At 41.4% G+C, this 23,605-nt stretch overlaps 1 protein-coding gene across 5 annotated transcripts in view; it reads right to left on the bottom strand.

Annotated features, from left to right (window-relative positions):
- Positions 1 to 23,605, bottom strand: part of RIPOR2 (RHO family interacting cell polarization regulator 2) — a 97,599-nt gene that overhangs the window by 28,940 nt on the left and 45,054 nt on the right. For 4 of the 5 annotated variants that reach the window (XR_014566199.1, XM_083746872.1, XM_083746869.1 and 1 more), the window contains exons 2-6: positions 5,252 to 5,378; positions 3,443 to 3,598; positions 2,308 to 2,386; positions 1,623 to 1,646; positions 989 to 1,042 (exon numbers count right to left, since the gene is read on the bottom strand). Coding sequence is in view for 4 of the 5 variants with exons in the window: in XM_083746872.1 (XP_083602998.1) it covers positions 989 to 1,042; positions 1,623 to 1,646; positions 2,308 to 2,386; positions 3,443 to 3,598; positions 5,252 to 5,378 (440 nt within the window). In the remaining variant the exon portion in view is untranslated. Of the gene's footprint in view, positions 1 to 988; positions 1,043 to 1,622; positions 1,647 to 2,307; positions 2,387 to 3,442; positions 3,599 to 5,251; positions 5,379 to 23,216; positions 23,523 to 23,605 lie in introns of those variants that run through there. The other variant, XM_083746871.1, reaches the window with a different exon arrangement.

Genomic DNA, 23,605 nt, shown 5'->3' with positions numbered 1-23,605 from the left:
CCGTGAGTATGGGAATAATAGCTGTGTTCTGGATGCCCTAGCACAGAATATTTTAGCTGAAAGCAGGCAAACAAACCATACTTGCTGCTATGCTCCTTGCTATAAGCAAGGGCTGCCCTTGGGGACACAACTGCAGTGTAACGCTGGAATGGCACTGCTAGCACAGGGCCAAAGTATGGTAACTATACCTAAGTATCTTCAAGTTGTGTGAATCATTGTAAAAATGCAAATAGCTACTGCAGGGGGCCTAATCAGGCTTTGCAACTCAGGGGAGGGAGAAGAGAATTTAATTTATCCAATTACTTGGTCCACAGGATAGCCTGGCATTTACTGACACAGCCGTCAACTATCGGAACTCTGTGGTCCATGCAAGGTGTCTCTTCAATTAGAGATGCAGGACCCTCACCCTCAAGAATCAAAGCAATACACAGGCACTCTCTCTAGGAACACTCTCATTAAAATGGCAAGAATTTACTAGTATTATATGAATTAGTCACCTAGTCAAAATGGGAAAGGATTAGCTAAATAGCATGCACATATTTTAACCTGAAGTGGATATATTTTGTTTAATATTTGCAGGTTCACTTGATGGCAGAGAAAAATGTCTCATCTCCCGCTGAAGTCCCCTTGGCAGGTTTCCTGCCTAGCAACTGGGTGGAAAACTGGACTGTCTGTATCAGCCTTTGGAGCACGCACAGAACAGTGGTGCCTGTGTTGTGTTTGCTGGGCCTACCTTCTCTTGCAACATGCCTCAGGGCAGTGCGATACTGAATTGTTGGATGGTGGCAACAACTGGGGGCACATTGTGAACTCCCTTGAATCCCCACACCCCACTTGCAGCTGACATAAGCAATACCACCTAACCAAAACCTTCTTGAAGAGGTGCTTTGTGAGGAGATCTCTGTGGAATAAAGGAGAATGCTAGACTGGCTTTTGATAAATAGGTTAAGAACAAAGTTAAAAGCAAGATGAAAGGACAGCTGATTACCTTGCTGATGTGGAACTCCAGCTTTCTCATATATCTTTCAATTGCTTTCATTTGCTGCAAAATAAATTAAAAATAATTAGAATGGGAAGAATGACAGGCAATTGAGATGAGCTGAACTGATTTGGCCTTTTTGAAGAACTGTCATATTCTCCTGTCAAACCAGTTTGGCATTCGGAAGCAACACTGCCTTTCCTTAAAGGTGAATACTTTTAATTTCATAGCAACCTTTTTGTAATTAATAATAGAATCATGTACTTGAAAGTAGATTATTTTCTAAAAGAAAATGTAAAAATCAGTGAGGGTTTAGACAAAGAGGGGCTTTTTCAGCCTTTTACCAGTTTCCTCAAAATATAGTAGTAGAACTATTACGAAGTCTGGGTCAAAAACTTGCTGAGAGCAATACTGAGTTCATACCGCAATCCTCAAACCACTTTCTCTGAAATAATTATTCAGGATTAAAAGTTGCAGTTGCAAAATGAATGAATAAGGACTGATTATGCTCATCCTTCTACTGTCTCCTTGCATAACTGTAGCACAATCAGAAAGGTTCCCTTCCACAACTAATCTTATGGTCTGCTGCCACATAGACCGGGTTTAACATTTATTTTTGCAGATAAGTTGCAGATAGACATACCTTGTCTAGATCATACAGCACCCCCTGTAATGAATGAAATGAAAGGATTAATAGTTCAGTAGACATTCTCTCAAGTGCAATGCTGAATTGTTGTCTTGGGCCTTAAGCTAATTTAAGAAGGCAAGTTTTCCCTCCCCATGATGAAGCGACTTTTGTAGCTGGCCCTGTAATGTGTAGATAGATCATGAAGACTTCTAAAAGTATGCAACAACTTTTGGATTTTTTTTCATCACCATATGCCTAGCAATGCTGGGTTTTCTGCAGCGCTGTTTGTGAGAGAACCACGTGTGGCTTTGCACAAAACAGTAACTAGTAAAGAAAGAGTGAAACTGACCAAATGGATCTGCCTTGAGTGATGATGTGAATGGCAACACGGAACAGTACCAAACAGTGTGGGTCAGGCACTACTTTGTGTTGGGGCCTTATTCAAATGTAGCACAGCTCCTAAAGTGTAATGCATTCCAGCAGCGAGATCATCTATCTGTGACAATTGCCGCCACATCATAAAATTACAATATAAGAGGGAAGGTTCTACCCAGACAGTACATTTTTAACATATGGACACTTTAACACAAATGCCTCCTAGTCTGAAATCTTTGGTTCTGGAGACCTCATGGGGGGACTGTACTTCCATTACGGCTACCTGAACCTCCTTACTGTTTTGAGTCCTACAACAAAGACATACCAGCCGTGAGTTTCTTTTCATGTCCTTTAGCTGAGCAGTCAACTTATCCAGCTCTGTTTGATGCACTTCCAGATACTCACTGCAAAGATAACAAAAAGCGACACATCAGCCCTGTTACGTTTCAGTAATGAAGTGCTGATAGCTGATTTCTGTGGAAAGAAAAGCTGTTTTGCTAAGTTTTACTCTTGCCACGAACTGTTCAACCAAGTAAAGTTTGCTTAATTAACAGTGCAATCCTGTCCACTCAGAAGCATGTCCTACTGAATTCAGTCAGACTTGCTCACAGGTAAATGTGTATAGGATTGCAGTCTTAGAGAGCAGTCTATCCCCCCCCTTCAATCCACTACACTGGCCGAACAGTTTTTGGATGCAGCTGAGGTTTCCCTCTGTACCAGATTTTCTGGGCTTCACTAGTGGGGATGTGGGCAGTGCCTTCACCACCATGGAAGTCCCTGTTGCATCTGCCAAAAATGTGGGCAAGTGAAAGCTAACGTTGGCAGTATGCTCACACCATGGTAGGCAGGGAAAGAGTGGAGGTGGTCTGGGTAAGGATCTGCACAATCTTAAATCAGAAGATGATGGGATGCTTTCATTCTTCTTACCTTTAAAAACATTTTATAGTCAGGGGGCAGCTGGCCAGACATGCATATGGCTTCTGATGCTCATTTTATTATTATTTTAACATTAAATTTATGCGCTCCTTTTCTATAACAAAAGTATGCTCAAGTATTATGCTTTTTACTCAGCATTGGCAAACTGTTTTACTCTCTTAAGAATAAAGAAAATGTAAAAGCAGTTGTAAAGCACATGGTGAGCGTGTGCACAAAGAGAGCTGTGAAATGTGAGCTTCACAACTAAGGTAATACACACAGCTATCTAAAGTCACTCGCCCCAAGTAAGTCCAGCGTCTAAAATCACCCAGCTGTACCACTGTGGCTGAACATCTAAAGATTCTGCAGATCTGCCCTGAGCTGCTAAGAGGAGAAGCAGGAACTCATTGCTTTTGGGGAGCTGATAAACCTATCTTTGACATCAGAAGTTAAAGTCTTATTCACTCCAGGGGGGCAACAAGTTGTTCTTCCGCAGAGCAGTAAAGACAGTTTTAGTGCTGCTCCAGACTTATAAAAGCTCTTACTCCAGTCCATTCTTTAAGGCCCTGTAAACCTCCTCCATCCTTTCTGGCTGAGGCTCTTTAGCAGCGCTGTTACTCTTGTGTCCCAGATTGTGCATCTTCTTCACTTTTGCCTGGGGTTTCTTGAGCACAGAGGAATTTTCAATAAAGGAGTTACACCTGCAAAATGAACATTAAAGGGGAGCAAGGGGTGGAAGAAAAGGTATAAATCGTGATTATCTGGTTATCTCAAAGGAGCATCGCCTAAGGAGCTTTCCCTAACTTAATCTTTACTGACTCAAAGAAATCTGCTTACTGTGCTGCCTGCCAGAGGAGGAAAAGTTTATGGGTTAATAGGTCTGAGCAAACATGACATTCTATCAGCACCTGATATTCCACTTGCAGAAATGTGCAGTGCCGCTGAATTTGATTTAATTCTTTTGATTTATTTAGACCTGCAGTGGGTCCCCTTGCAAAGGCTGAGTGTGAGTAACAATAGATTTAAAATGTACCATGCAATGGAACTAAATAGAAGAAGAGAAGGGCAGATTATTGCACTGTGGATCTTTCAGGCCATTAACCACTTTGATTCATATTTAGGCAGGATGTAATTAATATTAAACAAAGGCACAATCCAAACGAGCTAAGCAGCTTGCTCTCTGTCATTTTAATGGAGCTCTTACAGGAGACTGCCCTGGTGGCTTAGGGCCTTAACTCAAGTCAACCCGCAATGAGCTCTTTGCCTTTATGCTTTGTATGCATATGGAAAAAGTTAATATCAAGTAAAGACTATAAATAAAAAAGCAACCTGCAACAAGCTTAACCCTGGCTTTAAATGGGGGGAGGGGAGTTCTGCAACACTGCTGATAAAGTTAATGTGTAATAGCCATCTATCCCTAAGCATCATTAATACCAGAACATTACTATATGTCATGTAAACTGCAGATGATATTCAGCTATAGAGACAAAAGGGGCACAGAAACACAGGGCGGAGACAGGGACAACTTCAAATTTGAGAGGGCCCTCAGCTAAGCACCCTCTGACGGGTTTCTGCCTCTATCAGTGGTGGCCAGCATAGCTTTGGCAGCACCAATGTTTTGTTTATGTCCTCCATTTTCAGTTCCCACAATTTCCTCCATATAGTGCTGCCTTTGGCAGTGTGGACATTGTGGTGTTGTGGTAGCTAGACTCAGATGCTCAGCACTGCCCAACAATGCCAGGTTGCTGACTTTGATCCTAGGAAGAGGAGAAAAAACGGGCTGCTGCCTACTCTTGACTTCTTGCTCCAACCCTGGCCTACACTGCTACCTGTTTTAAAAATAATAATGTTGATTTCCATATTCTGGATTTGTGGTGGTGAGTGCACACTGTCTTGAGAAATATTGCTGCAAACAGCATGTCTGAACCTACTGTAGCAGCAAAGAGAATCCATGAAGCAGTTAAGATTAAACTGGATCTAAAGGAAATCAGACTGTTTGACACATCTCTAAGGGAATGAAAGGGCTAGACCCTGACTGCATTCCCTGTGGAAGGGTTTCCTTTGTTTTCTTATGACTGCATGTAACCGCTCCCCATCACCCATCCTCAATTGTGAAGCTGATGAAAAACCTTGCTGAAGTCTTAAAAGACATGATAGGTCAAGGAGATAACCTTTGGTAAAGCCAGAGCTGTTTTCTGTTTGCTTAATTTAAATCTCACCACAGATATATTGTCAGGTCTATAACTGAGGCATCCTTTGCAATAGATAACAAAGGGATAACAACAACAGACCCCAACAAAGCTTCCCACCCCCTATTTACAAGCTGAAAGCCTGGCTTTGGAGCTGCTACTTGCCTTGATCTTCTTTCCTGGAGACCGCTGAAGCCAGCAAAGGATTGACTTCTAATAATCCCATTAGGGCCTCCTGGGGAGAACGAGTGTGATCCTACTGACATGATTTCTGGGAATCTGGAAGATATTCCTGCAAGGTAAGAGTAAGGAGGTCAGGTGCAATGGCAAGTTACAGGCAGGTTTAAGATACAGCTTCCCTAACTACAGCTTCAGGACAATAGAAGGTAAATTAACGACACGACTCATGAGATCATTGAAGATAATTCAAGTCTCTAAATAATAAAGTTGCATTTTCTTTCAGCAACCAGAACTCCCATTTTAGGACCAGAGGTATCTCTATAAGTAGGAGACTGAGGAATGTTATCTGTTTATTTCCATGGATTTCCTCCCTCTTTGTCTCCTTTGCTCTCAGACACCCACGGAAAGTCTGCTGTGTCTCAGAGATCTTTGTGTTCCAAACAAAGCTGTGTGCATGCAAAGAGAACTTTGCTTCTTGCTCCTGAAAAATGAATTGGGCAAATGAATATGGATTATAGTACTGTACTTGGTTAGCACATGTGTACTATTGACTTGGTGTATGACTGGTCATATGGGAATGCAAAGTCCAATGTGCTTTATTTTTCTAGCTTGTACAAAAGTCTACGTCCATTTACTAATTATATTGCTTCCCCACCCCTGTCAAAAGTAAATGTGATAGAATCAAAGATGAGGAATATTTGGGGTAACTGTCTGTGTGAGTAGAAAAATGATTATCTGTATCAGAAATGAAACCTGGGAGATTACTGCCAGAGCCCTACAAGCATCTTCATTCAGAGGAGAAAGAAGCACAGCAAACGAAGAGAAGTGTGAGTGCATTTAGAGGCTGGGAAGGTAGAATATTATCAGGAACCATAAGTAAAAGTATGCAAACTGATTAACAGAAACTCATTTTTTCAGTAATTAGGAAGCTCTGAATTATGTATGGAATTTATACAAAATTGTGTCTTATATCCAAATACTATGTATGCTTATTCAGAAGTCTCGTGTATTTCACCAAGTACTTATTGGTGCTGCTGAAAAACAACATCTTGAGCTTAAATGCTTAAAGAACTAAAAGATACATGAAGAAAATTCTGTATCTGATTATTTTAAACTTCAAGGTACCTGAGCTATACAGGAGGAAATTTATAAACTTTGGAATAAAATCAAAACTCTTTCCAAGCCTTAGTACCTCAGAGCTTCCCTTATTATAATAATTCAACAAAACTGAATTATTGTGCCCTTGAGAAAAGTTTCCACTGAAACACAATAGAGAACTTACTGTTTTATTAAAGTTCCCTATTTTTATTTTTTATTTTGAGGCTTTCCTCCTTTCCTTTCGCTCTCTCTCTATGGTATGGGACTGTCCTCTTTCTGTCATTTATCTATATCAGCACAGCAGCAGAGTGTTGAACTTCTTCAGCTCCCGTCTAAGTAAAACAAATGCTTAAAATCAGGACCAAATACATGTTTCTGGGCCCGGCACAAAGTGAAACCATTGATTGCACCTGAGAGCAAAGGCATCCAAATTTCTCTCAGATCTAGCAAGCTAGAAATGAAAAGACAGCTGTGTTATCTTAATGTGCATTGACATCATTTTGCAAAATGAGATATTCTACTTTTGTAATTGTTGTTGTTGTTTTTTTAAAAAAAATACACTTCACGCAGTTATTAGCCACAAACTCCAAATGGGTTCAAAAGGCAAAGCAATGGGAAGGTGGGAATTACACACTGATAACTGTTGACTTTGCCTAGGTTATGTTAGAGGAGTTACGAACCTTGAGTCTAAACTTAAGAGATTGCTATTAAGGAAAGAGCTCAGAAACAGTGGCAGGCATATGGGGTTCAGGGGCAAAAACATTATACAGCACATCAAACACCAGAAGGATAGCAAAGACTAGTGTTAATTATGAGCAGTTCATTTGCATATGATGAGCTGCTTCTTAGTCAAAAGCCTCATCCTGTCAAAACAAATTAACACACTGCCAAGTTAATATATTCCATCAGGTCCTTGTTAATGCACACACAGGAGTAAAAAAACCCCCAAAACTCTGTTATTGTGGAATGCATATGTGTGCCAATCTCAAGCAAGATAAATCATGCTTCCAGCAAATTTAACAAGATTTTTCACTAATCACAATTAGGAGAAGACGGGAACTTAAATTTTTGGTGACCAGACTGGTTAAACCATTAGGGTTACCCAAGAACAAACCTTGGCTACTGCTCATGCTCCCCCACCCCCCCGAAGCGGGGAAATCCATGGACCCTGCTTTGGATGGAACGCTAAACCAAACCTTGGCTTGGCTCTAGGTAGCACAGCAGCAAAAGGGCTGTGGAGGAGTGAAGTGGTTGCAATTTCTGCTGTGAGCACCTGCATGCATTGCTCACACAGTCACACTTAGCTCCCCCCCCCCTGCACCATCCCTCCCCTCTCCATCAGTAAGTGCCAACAACCCTTTACAAAACATTTAATCCAGGAGACAAAGAAAAATATAACACCACAAGTATTTTCAAGACTGCACTACACATTTCACACACTGACACTTATGCACTGGGTTTTCTACAGAGACTAATTTTGAGTGTGTGTTAGAAGACACTGCATGCTAATAGAGGACTTGTTGAAGCTAGGGTAATACACCTGTACTCTAGCACAAAGGTTGCACACTATTAAAAGCATCTGTAGCTCATGAAAAATACATTTGCTCCCTGACTTCCTTATGCAAAAGCAACTGAAGCCAGTTACAAATTCCCATTGACCTTAGTGGATGCAAAGTATCACCAATACTATAAATGCCATTTCCTTTGGAACACTGCAACTCCTTATAAAGCTGAAATCACCAATGATGATATGAAAGAGAACACATTCCAGAAGGCTGCAAAAGATGCTAAATGGTTTAAGGATGAATGATAGTTTTTAACATTGGGAAGAAATGCTGAATAATATTTTTTTTCATTCTGCATAATCCTCAAGATGGATTCACTATGAAGGGAAAGTAATTCTTCCCCCAACACACAGCTGAATTATGTAATTTGCTACCACAAGATGTAGTAATGGCTAACAGCCTGGGTGGCTTTGCAAAGGGGATTAGAAGAATTAATGGAAGATAAAGGTATCAAATTAAGTAGCCATGATGGTGGTATATCACCTTTAGCATGAGAGGCAGGGCACGTCTAAATGCAAGGTGTTGAGAATCAGAATTGGGGACGGTTCTGTTGCACTGTGGGTTAAACCACAGAGCCTAGGACTTGCCGATCAGAAGGTCGGCGGTTCGAATCCCTGCCACGGAGTGAGCTCCCGTTGCTTGGTCCCAGTTCCTGCCAACCTAGCAGTTCAAAAGCACGTCAAAGTGCAAGTAGATAAATAGGTACCGCTCTGGCGGGAAGGTAAACAGCATTTCCGTGCGCTGCTCTGGTTCGCCAGAAGCGGCTTAGTCATGCTGGCCACATGACCCAGAAGCTGTACGCCAGCTCCCTCGGCCTGTAAAGCGAGATGAGTACCGCAACCCCAGAGTCGGTCACAACTGGACCTAATGGTCAGGGGTCCCTTTACCTTTACCTGTTGCACTTATGTCTCTTGGCAGGCTTCCACAGACATCTGGTCAGCCATGGTGAGACATGGATGCTGCAATAGATGGGCCTTTGAGCACTCGTTATGTTCTGATGAATGACTTTCTATAAAATAAATCCCAAAATTGCTGCCCTCCTGATATATTTAAGTATCATTTATGATGCATGTGAAACCCACAAAATAATAATAAAAAAATGTAGAGGGACAGCTTTCATTTGGATTAATTACATCAGGATGGAAATAGGCAGGCTTTTGACTTACACAGAACTTTTCGTTAGGCAAAATGAAAGGGTTGTGGGTGACACAGCGTGACATGGGAGAGCAAGGTCAGTCACGTATATATATTTTTTTGTCAGTAACTTCTGACAATAGTGGCCTAGTATCTTTTTCAGTTCAAACTGATGAGCAAGAAGTTGCATATTACTGTAACGGCTTGAGAACACATCTCTCAGTTCAGCACATTGTACTTTATATTAAGAGTGATGCAACATTTGAACTGGGAACCATGACACTGTAAAAGAGGTAGCAACTGAGTGCATTCATTCAAAGAGCCATTGTACAGCCCTGCCCCTAATTCCCAGGGTTTCTGCAAAGATTAAAATAGAAATTGGCATTTGGTTGCTCTTTGACGTGATGTAAGGACAGAATGGACATTCAACCTTTACTTATATAAAGCAAATGTATTTTTAGTATCAGGTAGGTTTCAAAAATCCCTGTGTGTGTGGAGAAGGGCTTCCAGGTGGTTTTTAGGATATCTAAACTCACCATAAATAAAGGTACCAGGAACTAAGAGCACAAACAAGAATAAGAGAAAAACACCAATGTGTACACTGCAAAGCTCATTCATAACTGAATGCTAGCAATGGGATAAAACCAACTATCTAATGAAGTAGTTCCATTTGTGCAGTGGGATTTTCTCTCCCACTGCATTATCTCTGCATTCAGCCCCTAACCTCCCCAAATCTGCTCTAGAGGGTTGAGGAAAGCCCCAGAACCCATTTAGGGGACATGTGGATGCAAGTCACCCATAATTCTTGGATTCCCGTAAAAATTAGAATTAATCCAGATTTGACTAAACTGTGCCAAACACGGGAATTTCTGGGCTCAGTTTATGCTAACAAGGAAGACTAGCCTGGCAGAGCTCGCTGAGTGTGGGTGGTGAGGAGGACAAAAGAAGATGATGGCCAGCCATTAACCCATTGACGAAAGCTATCAACAGGACAAAAGATGCTGCTGGACACAGAGGGGGGAGACCCAGCCAGTGTGGAGGGAGTAGTTTCCAGGGATACAGTGGGTGATGAGGTAAGCAAACAGGGAAAAATGTCCTTTTTGCAAGCTGGAGAGGTAGGAGGCCAGAGCACAAGGCGGGCAGTCTGTTCATGCTATTGCTAGGGCTAGACATGTTCTTTGGGGTCTCTTGGAATCCATGGCTGCAGCAGTGGCAGGAACTGAACTTCCTTGGGTTGTGAAAGCTCTGCACTCTCTCCATCTAGACAAGGGTTGTATGTATGTGTAAATAAACCACGTATCATAAACACCCCAGACTCCGCTGTGCCTCATTGTCCCCAAAGGGAATACAGACCCTGGTAAGTACAACTGCAACCCCTGGAATCCCACACTGCTCATGAAGTTTGGAGTGGAGTGTTAACACTATCTATTCAACTGCAATCCCAAACCAGAACAATTCATGTTCCAAACACCTGGACAAACCAAAACATCTTGAGTCTTTGTTAAAAGGTGTCCACTGTGGTGGGAAGACTGAATGCTACTTGGGAAGGAGTTCCATAGATGGAACACAATGAAACTGAGCCGGCAATTGGGCTTAGTTAGATCAGCATTTTAGGAATTAGGAATGAATTACGGTAGTTTAGATTTTGCCCTTTTCAGGTTACCCTTCAATGCAGTCATGGAAAAATTTGGGCCTGCCAAATGTTGCTAAACTACAACTCCCATCAGCTTCAGCAAGCATGGCCAATGATCAGGGATGATGGAAATTGTAGCTCAGCACACCTGCTCCAGTGAAAGGTGCATGGTAAGTCTTTGCCTCTGGGACTTCAATTTGACCATTTTCTGCTGAATATAGTTTGTTTCAAATCCATAATATGCCTCTGCTTACTGAGGAAAATATTTTAATGCTTCATTTATATATATATATTTATCTTAAAGTGCTTGTACATAAATTCTTGTTCTACAAAATATTTAACTTGAGGCTGAATGAACCACCCATAAGGTGCCTTCTATGTAGCAAAGTGTTGAATGAAGAAACCATTTTGTTTTGACAACAGAAAATGCTACAAAATTGTAACTAATGAATGGTTGCAAATAGCAACTTGCCTAGTTGCCTATAATGAGTAAGGCAGCATCTTAGATAGGATAATTTAAAATGCCTTGTGATGTGAGCATGGGTCTTTTCTGCTAACCATAAGCTCTGCAGTTTGGTAACTCTATGCATCTATACCTAGTACAACTGCTTACACAGAAAAACCAAAGCAGACTGTTGAATGATGCTGAACATGTTTAGATAGGAACTAAGAAACATCATGGGGGAAGGAATGTGCAGAGTGATTGTTCATGGGGAAAACCACACATACTGAGAAGACACTATTCTATGCATGCCTTTCTTTCTTTTGGTTTCTATGGCTGTAATTGAACTTGTGCTTTACTGTGACTGTGTTCAGCTGGTGACTAGTTCCATTTCCACACTTCTGCTTTTAGTTAGCAGAGAGCCTGAGGACAGGATTTGTTTCGTGAATGGATTTATATCCCCCTGCCCAAATGCTTTAATGTGATAAATTGAAGGGGCTCCGCTGGTTCCATCGCTTATGCAGATGTTTATGTTCTGTTGATTACAGACTAATTAGCAGAATTACAAATGTAAAACTCAGGGAAACAAAATCCTTCTGAGAGATTTGAAGAACTGGAAATGGTACACCCATTTACATTTACATACAATATAAATATCTTGAGCTGGTCAAATTCAGGTGTCTGTTACAGATGAGGTATGTGCTCCTGGATATAATTCTAATAATGGTAATAATAATAATAATAATAATAAGTAAATTAAAAATTAAAAATTTAAAAATTGTCCAGTAGCATCTTAGAGACCAACTAAATTTGTTCTGGGTATAAGCTTTCGTGTACATGCATCAGACCAACACGGCTACCTACCTGAATCTAGTAATAGTAACAGTAATAGTAATACCCTGCCCATCTGGCTGGGTTGCCCCAGCCACTCTGAGCAGCTTCCAAACACATAAAACTTTCTCATCTACATGAACAGATGGGCCAAAATTCCACATGTGCAAAGGGATATGTGTACATAGCTGCCTACTCTAGTGAAACAATGTGGAAAGAATACCTGTACAAGAGCTTCAAATGCACCCTGGTATAGCCTCAGGTCTCTGGTTTGAAGAGATCAGATCAAACTGATAATGTTGTTAAGGAGACAGATGTTGGACTAAGCTCTGAAGTGAGCACAGAAGACCTGAAGTTTACCCAAGGAACAAAATCACGACACAAAGAATCACAACTGAGTGACATTCATTCTGCTCTTCTTCAGCAACAGCGCATTTGTTGTCGAAATTTGTAGATGACACATTCCTTCAGGAAAGATTTATCATAATGTATTTGAAGAGGAACAAAAGATACCTTACCATTAGCCAGAAACCGTACCATCGCCTTCAAGGATCCGCAAAGCAAACCTACTTCCTTGAAGGAAAGGCCACGGAGCTGAGACACACTGGCTTATGCAAGTTACCAGCATCTGTGTCCCTTTCAGTAAATCTTTAATAAGAAGTAGAACAGGTTTGAGAGAAGATCTTTCATTCTTTTGAACTTTTCCACTGCTGCCATTTGTGTGTCAGGAATGCTGTCACTGCGATTGTACAGGGGCCCTAAGCTTATAGAATGATAAATCTAACTTTGCAACCTTCAAGGCGCCTTAACAGCTGCTGGAAAAATTAGAAACAATTTTGCAAAATCAAATGTGATATGCTACTAAGGGAGTCATCCACAGCTTTAGGGCTATTCCAGTCATGTATACCTTGCATTGAATTGTGCCTGTTCCTTTCAGGATTCCCCTGGTGTTTTTTTCCTGCCCACAGCAACAAATACCATCCATGCAACAGATTTTGACTGCCAGGAGACATTTGCACATAGTGCAAAGCTGCAGTCCTACACATCCTCATCTGAGAATAAGCGTCATTGAATATAATGAAAGTTACTTCTGAGCAAACATGCATTGCAAGTTGTTTTACCTCTACTTTTTTACTTGGCTGAATTGAATCATCCATTTTGGGTGATTTTACAGCAGATGCTCCAGTCATGTGTTTCTGGCCAGTGTTAATTGGGAAGGGCCATGTCAATGGCAAAAATCAATAGTCCATGCAGGAGGACTCAGGTTCAGTTCTTGGGGTCTCCCATGTAGAACTGGAAGCTTCTGTCTGAAATTCTGGAGAGCCACTGCCAGTCAGTGTAGAGAACAAACAGGGGTCACCAACCTTTTTGAGCTGTGGGTACATTTGGGGACCCGTGGAAGAGTTGTGGGCACCACATTAAAACACACCAACAAACCAGTCACACACATACATGCATGCTCATTCTTTGCCATGACCTTTGGTGTATGTGGGGTACTGCAAGACTCCATCTTGTCTCCCATGCTTTTTAATGTTTACATGAAGCTGATGGATGAGGCCATCTGGACTGAACGCCATCACTATGCCAGTATCACTCAGATTTATTTCTCGTTTCCATCCTTCAGCCTCAAAACATGGTAGACATCCTGGACTTCCACCTGAAGCTTGTACTGGAGTGCATGGGAATGAACAAGAATTAATCTGGACAAAATGGAAGTACAATTGGTGAGATATCCAGTGGTTTTGGTGTAAATGTATAACAAATAAATAATGAAGCAAGAGCTTACACTGGGGTGCATTAATTATCCTTCTCTGCAAGTGTTTTGTCTATGGGTACTCATGTACTTCTGGTCATCATAACATACTTTCTATGTAACTGTATCCACGATGAGGGCAAATGTCTGTGAGCCTGAGCCCAAAGGAGATTATGTGGAGACCACATTGAACCAGCGCTTGGTCTTGCTGTTTTAACTTCTGCATACATAAACTAGAAATGCAAGTCAACCTAAATCTTGTTGCAATAAATAAGAGCTCTAGACACTTAATGGCTCCTAGATGTCGCAAATGGCTTCAGAACTGGGTAATAATGAGTCTGGTCTCATTATTTAAATTTCTGCATTTACTTCAAGTTGACAGTTGGCCTTCAAAACTGTCCTTATTCATTGCATTATATGTGCTTGTGTGTGATGTACAGCCGTGGTTTAAAAAAATAAGATTGCATTAATGGTGCCACCCAGTGGGCTATATGCCAACTTAACTACAGTGACATGTGGAGCTGTGTCTGAGGCAAGTGGCATTGTGATGACTGAAATGGGTTTAAGATAGTGTGTGTGAGATGTCTTCAGTCCTACTATGACCATGTGTGTTATCATCCATTATCATCCACTCAACAGCTTCCATAATACTTAAGCAAATTGAGCAGTGATGACTGTTGTTCCCAGTTTGATATATGATTCAGCCAAAGCATTTTCTGAAACTTTACCACAGAAGCAAAGTACTGCTTTCTGGACATAGAAAACAGTGAGTGTAGTAGAGGCAATTCACACAATCAATTTTTCCATATGAGAACAATTCCAACAAAATACGTTCATTTTGTGGAAGTACAATATTTGAAGTTACATATATGGCCGGTAGCTACTCCCATGACAGCTGCTTCTGGAACTGATGGTCCCAAAATTGCAGGAGTTTCTGTCAAGATATTCCCAGTGTTTACCCATTACATTTGTTCATGCAAGCACATACAAGGGGACAATTGGGAATAACATGAGTATTTTGTATAGTCCAGCAGCTCTTACTGCTCAAAACTGTTGAGATATGGCAGCAGGTAGATAGATGTGATGTCAGTGTTCAGATGCAGTAATTTTTAAGAACCCCTTGCAAAAGCTGGGTGACAGGAACACACAGACTACAAAAAGGTGGCCAGTTTTCTCGCTGCTTGTTCTGCATCAGTATTATAATGCCACAACTGCTGGCATTGACAATATAGAAGTGTCTGGGGCTCTGAAGATTATTTCCTGATCACAGCTCTCACTCAACAGGTACAGAAAAAAAGTGAAATATGGAAACAATAGAGGAACGCTTGCTGTGAAGACGGGGAAAACAGGTGTAACCATGAAGGGAGCAAAATCTTTAGGCCATTTTTCCCCAAGAGGAGAATTGCACTTTGGGTGTAAATGCTAATGCATGCGAATGTTAACAGATTTAGCAGCCAGTGCATGTGTAAAATACAGCTGATTTGCATACAGATTGAGGAGGAAAAACCAGGGTGTGACTGGATCAGCAGCTGACAAGAGAAACCAAGATAAGGCATTCTTTGAAAAAGTGACTATCTCCTAGTTTTTACTGTCCTAGAAACTAAACAGATCAAACGATAAAATCTTGGGCCATACCCGAGACGAATAAAAGGATGAATGGGGGATATATTATCCATTTCTCATGCTTTTGCCACATTTGCATAATTTGCTTGCTAATCAAGCATTAAAAAATTGAATTATGTGTGTGCTGGCTGCTTATTGTGTCACTGACATTTAGCCTGATTTAATGATATTGCTTCAGGTTGAAGATGATGAAGTTAGACTTCTTTGCCTGTGTCAGGAAAACGAAACCAACATTTTAAACTCTGGCTTGTGCTGGCAAAGGAAGAATCCATATTCCCAGGTTTACCAGTATACAACACACTCTTGAGCCCAAGACTTGTTAAAAATATGGGCAGGGTGTTTCTTTATCTCTTTTACTGTTCCTCATTTTGCAGGTCACACTTCCTCTTTACAGAGTCTGGATCAGGGAGAAGCATAAAAAGAAACAATTAAAGATATTGCTGCTATTACTGAATACTGTGGTAACGGCCTATGAAAAAAGCAAGACAGGAACCCTAAGACACCTAAGTTTCATTAAAAGCTAATGGGAATTAAGACACATAAGCTGAATCACTATAGCCTTTTATAATGTAACTAGCTAGATTTTGGGTTTTAATTTTCTCTGTAGTATTTGGGCAAGTGCCACTGAAGATAAGATTGGGTCCTTGATTCAGTAATTATGCTCAAGCCTGTTAATTTAAAAGCAACACATTCCATTTGAATTGCAGATTTACAAAAGCCTTCAAGTTTAAGAGGCTGGCACCATATTCTGCACATCACAGGATTAGCAATCACTTAAATCTTTCCAATATAGAGACATAAGGATAAACGAAGCTTGGATTAACCAGATCTGACAGCATTCGTTATCAGAGAAAGACAAAAGTAATTATCATTTATCTCCTTTCCTTGCTTACATTAAATCTGTATGAATTAGTAATAACCACTTCTCCCCCTTTCTCTCTCTGACCACATTCAAGCTTCATTCTAAGCCAAAAATCATATAGCTCACTATGCATAAGCGAATTATGTCCATTTTGCTCCTCTCCTCTCCCTGCCCCACCCCCAATAGTGCACAGAGGAAACAAACTACAACCCTTGGCTTAGTGTTATATCTAAACCAGAAATCATGATTTGTATGGCTCCAACAAGACACTATCCGTTAGCAAGAACAAGCACTAAGGAAGGGATAATGGTTTGTTTCATTTGTGTACTAACAGGGTGGAATGAACAGAAGCAAAGTGGGTCCAGTTTGTTCATGCTTACAAGGTTGTGTGACTATGGGTACATATACACACCTAAAATGTAGTTTTTGGATTATCAAAAGTAGGACAGATCTTGAAAGGTTCAGCAAAAGAAGAAAAATTATATGGAAAATATTGTTGGATTATCTTGGGAGAGTTTTGAGGCGATTATATCACTGTTGTGGCCCCATAGCATAGTGGTCTGAAGGCACATTAGTGTTTGGATGAGAAAACATGAGGGAATCCTATGGATGTTTTCCTAAGTTCTGTAGAAAAAAGGTGGAGGATATAAATTTAATGGCAAACGAAGTGATAATAGTTTATTGCTCACTGCCTATATCTAACAGAGATCTTTTGAGTGGTTTAAACCTCGACCTATTTAGATTCCTGAAAAAAATATGACAGCATGACATCCTGGTCAAAGAAAACAGCAAAAAATACATCCTGCTCATTCCTGCACCACTTAAGGCTACAAACAAGGGGGCATATTTCACCCAAAAGATATTTCAGTTCCCTGACTATAGAAGGACTTCTGAACAAGTTGTTTAGATGAAAAAGCTTGATGCAAATCACAGGCTTGGTTGAGTGTGCTATATAATCTTCCAGGTACTTATTTTGCTACCTGGGACTAGTGTATCGCACCAAGAGACAATTTTCTAGACAGACAGAGGGTGGGGGGAGAGGCAACACTTAACTTTGCTGAAATTAAAATATCCTGTATTTGCTTCATTGCATCTCCCCCTGTGGGCACACGTTCTGCCTAAATCCAAGGTTATCGTGCTCTAACATATTGTAATCAGTTTGGGTCAGGTTTCCCAATTTCTAATCTAGCCTACCTGAATAATTGGGAGCATATAGCTCCCCAGAGGGATGCGGGTGGCATTGTGGGTTAAACCACAGAGCCTAGGACTTGTCAATCAGAAGGTCGGCAGTTTGAATCCCCTCAACGGGGTGAGCTCCTGTTGCTCGGTCCCAGCTCCTGCCAACCTAGCAGTTCGAAAGCACGTCAAAGTGCAAGTAGATAAATAGGTACCGCTCTGGCAGGAAGGTAAATGGCGTTTCCGTGTGCTGCTCTGGTTTGCCAGAAGCGGCTTAGTCATACTGGCCACATGACCTGGAAGCTGTACCCTGGCTCCCTTGGCCAATAAAGCAAGATGAGTGCCGCAACCCCAGAGTCTGTCACAACTAGACCTAATGGTCAGGGGTCCCTTTACCTTTACCTTTTTAGCTCCCCAAAGGTAGCAATGCCCAGGGGGTGGGACTCTTCAGGCATCCATCTCACCATGATAATGGATTTGTGCTATGAGACTTTCTATCACTGTGACTCCACTGATCTGTGAACCAGGATGCCAGAACAGAGTGTCTGGATCTTGAGCTGATCCCAGTTTACCATCTTTCATTGTCTGAGCCATCTGCTGGCCAATGAATAGAAATAGCTAGGTGCCTACCTAATCAAACCTTATTAAGTTAGGTATGAAAAACTGAGCAAATATTACAGCCCATCTATAACATAAATTCAAAGGGACATATAACATGCAGGGACAGACTTTGATAATCTTTCATAATCTTTGGCCTGTGTAAGGACAAAATGTGGTGCCCCCAAATGGATCTTCTCAATTATGGATCTTCTCAATTTTGCACTCCCTCATCTTGTCGCCCTGTGCAGGGGAACAGCCCACACCACCCAAAATCTGGGGCTGATCACAAGGACTGTGTAGTTATTACTATATGGTTATTGAGTTGTAAGATGCGGATGCTGCATAGTCTCATTATGCATAGTAACCACAAGTGAAAATGCATATGCATAATCTTAAGTCTTTAAATATTTTGATAAGTTATTGGATGATTTCTTCAGCAAAACAGAAGAGGGAGGAGGAAAATCATTCTGTGAGTTTTGCACAAGAGAAGCTTTGCATCTCTCCCTGAACTGATCTCACCTCTTCAGGCAGTCAGGATAACATTATACCTTTTTGATAATGGTGAAAATAAACTTTAAACATTGGCTTCCTTCACACATAATAGCAAGTCGGTGTTCAATCATTCATGCATGAGCCTCAGCTTGGATACACTCTTCCTCTCCTCCCTTCATGCACTGTGAAAAACTTCCTCACTTCCTTGCTTGTGCAAAACATAGTTACCATTAACTGAACTGTAGTTTGCACAAATCATAGTAAGGTCAAGGTACCCCTGCCCGTCAGGGCCAGTCGTGACCGACTCTAGGGTTGCGTGCTCATCTCGCTCAAGAGGCCGGGCCGGCGTTGTCCGAAGACACTTCCGGGTCACGTGGCCAGCGTGACGAAGTTGCATCTGGCGAGCCAGCACCAGCGCCGCACACAGAAATGCCGTTTACCTTCCCGCTAGAAAGCGGTCCCTATTTATCTACTTGCACTTAAGGGTGCTTTCGAACTGCTAGGTGGGCAGGAGCTGGGACCGAACAACAGGAGCTCACCCCGCCACAGGGATTCGAACCGCCGACCTTTTGATCAGCAAGTCCTAGGCTCTGTGGTTTAACCCACAGCGCCACCCGCGTCCCTTGAACAAATCATACTTGGCTGCAAACCAGAATTGGACATGGTGCGGTGAAGCAGCTAAGTGACTCAGTTATGAACCAGGAAGTATCTAGCTCCCTTATCACCTCTGCCATGACATCTCTGGTGTTGGACTTAAGCAACTCACTTTCTTATGGCCTAGCAACTTCCTCCCCCATCTGCAATATGGGATAATAATACTAATGCAACTTATAGAGGTTTCATAAGGATTGCAACAGGGTGATGTATGTGAAGCTCTTTTAACATTTGGAAGATCTTTATAAATGTTAAGAGTATGCATCATGCTAAGGCGAAACTATGCTTTCCTATTCTGATTTGTGCAAAACACAGTTTGGCTGTTAGGTGCAAACTTTGGTTTGCATAAACAAGGGAAGCTGAGCAAACATAACAGAAAAACCTAGAGTTGGTTGACCTTTTTTAAAAAAAATATGTATATAAAAAAAAGGCTGGGCACCCAAAACCCCCTACAGTTCACTAAGAGAACCATGCAGTGAACATACCTTGAGGCTGACATTATAACTGCTTCAGCAGAGCTACTGCACTTCCCATCTACTTTGAGGAATGCCTTGCCTTGCCTGTGCAGGCTTGGAGGGCACTGCTGCATTCAGGTCCTTCATTGTCTATTTTCAGCTGGTATTTTTCGCTGGTTCAATGCCCACAAACACAAGGGGTCTATCTTGCAAACAGAACGGCTTAGCATGGCAAATGAAAAATAACCGCAACACACAAACAGTTCACAAGTGAATGGTATTCTTTGCTTTGGCAGTTTGCAAAGTGTTCTCTCTGTGTCTGTCTCTCTCTGGTTCCGTGAAATTTAATTTAATTTTAAAGTAAAGTTAGAAGTACAGGCAACAAAAGAGAATACACAGCAAGATCACTGAAGAAATAACTCACTGATTACAATCCTTAGTATACAATAGATATGCTTGTGGGATGACTACAGCAAAAACAGCCTGAGGAAGAGCCTCCTTTTGGAAATATTGGATAGGCAAGTTGTATAACGTGTGTGTGTGTGTGTGTGTGTGTGTGTGTGTGTGTGTGATAAGAGTAATTGTCAGGAAACATATAGACATCTGGAGTTGATTAGAAACTAATCAAGAGTTTTGAGTTTCCACATAGAAAATAAACAGAAAGCATGATGCCAAAATATCTGTTTTTAAATTAGGATTCCTTGCTTGCTGTGTTTGCTGAGAAAGTCTGTATATAATCATAGCCTTCCAGATTTTCTCTAATCCACAGTTTTGGAAGAAATGGCAGGCAAGTCCAATGCCCATCTTCTTTTTCAATTATTACAACTTCTCAGCTGCAAGTAGTCACTTGTGACAGTCATCCATTCTCCTTAACTCCTGTTAAGGAGTTAACACTGCTTCTTATCTAGAGTTCAGTGCAACAAGAAGCAATGAAGAAAAGGCTGCTGGTATAGCTACATGATCACAGTGTTAGCAGTTCCATTCTGCTTGATATAATATGAAGATCTGTCAACATGTATGAATGATCATGTCCAAGGCTGTGCTTCTGATCTGTCACTCTGAGTGTTTTGTCCCCTGGGGCAGCAGACAGTGGAGCAATTGCAAAACAGGAACCACAATTTATGTAGATATAATAGCCAGGTTCAGGTTTACTTCAGGGTTTATTTTATTAATTATTATTATTATTATTGCCCACAGTCTCTTCAATGGGAGATCTTAAAGAGATCTTACTATTATTACTGTTCCCAAGAATTATTGAGCAAGGACAGAAATGCCCAGGTTGGGACATCTGAATGCCAGTATAACGTTACAAGCTATTATTGCAATTTATGGTAGGTACTTAATGCCAGTGGTAGTAGAGAAACCACCATTTCCCAATGTTCAAAGTTATTAAGGGAACAAACGTGCCTTCTTCTCACGGGAAGGTTGCTTTTCTGCGACTCAGAACAAAGTTCAGATTCCTTCATAGCCTGGTTATATTGGAAGAGGTTTTTGGAAGGAGATACTCAGAAAGCATGACCCTAGTTTTGCCATTAACTTTGTACAGATGCTGGTGGGTGGTGCGCCAAACCTTCTCCAAAGTTACCACTCCCCTTATTGCCCTCTCCTCCATGCTACTGGGGGAGTGTAGAGCAGGTGGTTCAAAGAAGAAGAAGAAGGAGGAGGAGGAGGAGGTTCCTTCCTCTACCTGGCATGCACCCAACTTCCTCTTGATCATGTTCATCAAGCTGTTTCAATTCAAGAGAAGGAAGAGGCAGGGGCATAAGAGTAAGAAGAGGAGGAGGAGGATGCTTTTGTGTTCCTGTTCCTGTCTCGCCTTCCTGGTGATTCTGCCAAGCCAATGCTCAGAACTGGTAGGAGCAAGAGAGGGCTGGCAAGTTACTTTGTACCAACCAAAGGGGGTGGATTTGGCCCGTCGACCAACAGTTGCCAACCTCGAGCTGCATATAAAACAATGTGTCTTAGCCAGGTCTGGCAGTCAGCACAGAACAGTTACCCTAAGTGGAAAGGAACTTTCTCTCTTCCCATGCCACCCTCACTGAACACATCCCTGCCTTTGTTAATTCAGAAAGGAAGGTCTGGTTCTGAATCCCAATTAGCTGTGGGCAAATACAAGTAATAATGTTTCTAATTGGGACTGTTCTTTGCTAAGGTCTCCTGGTGTGTGGCAGGCAGCAGCGAAATGATGTGAAAGCAATGCTTTTGAATATGTAGCTTGGGGGGGGGAATGAAGACTGGCATTTTGAAGGACGCATGACAATGGAGGCTATAACCACCACTAACACTACAAGTATTTTCCCAAAGGCAGAAGAACACAAAAGTCATAGGAATCAAATACTGCACAATCAATTCCTTTAAAAAGTACGGACTATTGCAACTCTGTTTCAATGTAATGAATTTGCTTCAACTTTGCTCAGATGCTATCCCCACACCGAATTGGGTGTGTGTGTGCAAAAAGCTTTTATCCACATTGTAATCAATAATATCCTAAAGGTTTGTTTGGACGACACACATAAGGAAAGCCTGAAATGTTTCTGGAAGCATGATTTAAAAGTGCCACTCAGTGACATACATTTCTCTCTAGAAAAGCATCCTTGTTTTCAAAGAAAGCATAGTATATGGAAGGGACTTCTTCAAAGACAAGTCAGGGCACAATCCACGGAGATGTTCTGCTACTCAAACTGTGCTGAAATGAATAGGAGCTTGAGCAGGATCTTTTGGCAAACTGAGCTCAAGATGTGCAAAAGATTGCTTTAAGCTCCTTCAAACCCCATGAGAGTGCTCTTGAAAATGACAGGGTTGTCAAGGGGCACTGAAGTGCTATGATAAGTGCCAGCTCTATGGACTTGTAAAAAAAACAAACAAACAAGCCAGGGTCTGTCAATAACATTTACAGGACTATAACATTCCAAAGTCAGGAAAAAGTCTTTCCACTTAGGAACCAAGGTTCATCTGGCAACATTACAGTGGGGAGAAGCAACAACAACTGATTTTTATCAGTGTAGCCACAAGCCTTACTGAAGCCACAAACTAAACTGAAAATACAATCTTGATTACTATACAACATAAAGATTTCAAATATTTGTTTTCCTTCTTATGATACCTGTGCTTCCAGGCTTTCGGAGGTAGGTTAGCACTTAGCGTGAAAAGGCAACTTTGCTAAACTCAGCAGAATCATTTCACATTACTAGCTTCAATGTTACACACCAGTTATATATTTCCATGTTTTATTCCCTTACTCAGGGTACTAATCAGGCTCAAGATTCTGCTGCATTTAAAAGAGAAGCATCGGACTAAGGATTTTGAGACACAATTAATTCAATAATGTTTCACTCTATAGTACAGAGCCTAGCCCTATACCAACACAACTGCACTGAAATGCCATGCCTTGCGGATTTAATGGGGACAATACTATTTAACAGTTTAGCAACAATTTCCTTAAGCAACTGACATCCAAATGTTGCAAAAAAATCAGGGTTAAAAACAAACCATCCTGTAATAATTTTATGACCGGGGACAGATGACACAAAAAAGCACAGGACAATATAAAACACTACAATATTTGGAAACAACATGCAACAATATTAGTCCTCATGAGTTGGAAAATTGAAAGGGGGGGGGGAAGCACCCACCTAAATGCACAGACTCACACGTATGGTAGGGAAGCTGAATACACTGGTTTGCAATCCCAAAGCTCCTCTTCCACAGTCAATCCTCATAACAGCAGCAATAGGATCTGAGAAGCAGACTGTACTGCTCTCTACTATGCAGCCAGTAGTGGCTTAGTTAGTGTTTCTGATTTAAAGGGGGGGGGGGGGAGAGAGAGAGAAAGACTGAGAGGGGAGGTGGAGCAGTGAGAGAGAGCGAGAGCGCATCAGTTACCAGCTTGCTCTCAGTCATTAGCTGCTCTGACTCACTCTTCTGCCAGCAGAAGCATCTACAATTCTGTTACCCTGGTAAAGTTACAGTAGAGAAGAGAGGGAATGTGTGTGAGAAGGAGGGAGGAGGAGAAGTGGGGGGG

This window comes from Podarcis gaigeae (genome assembly GCF_964106915.1).
Source record: "Podarcis gaigeae genome assembly, chromosome: 7".
NCBI lineage: Eukaryota > Metazoa > Chordata > Lepidosauria > Squamata > Lacertidae > Podarcis > Podarcis gaigeae.
This window is presented reverse-complemented; position numbering and strand designations above follow the sequence as displayed.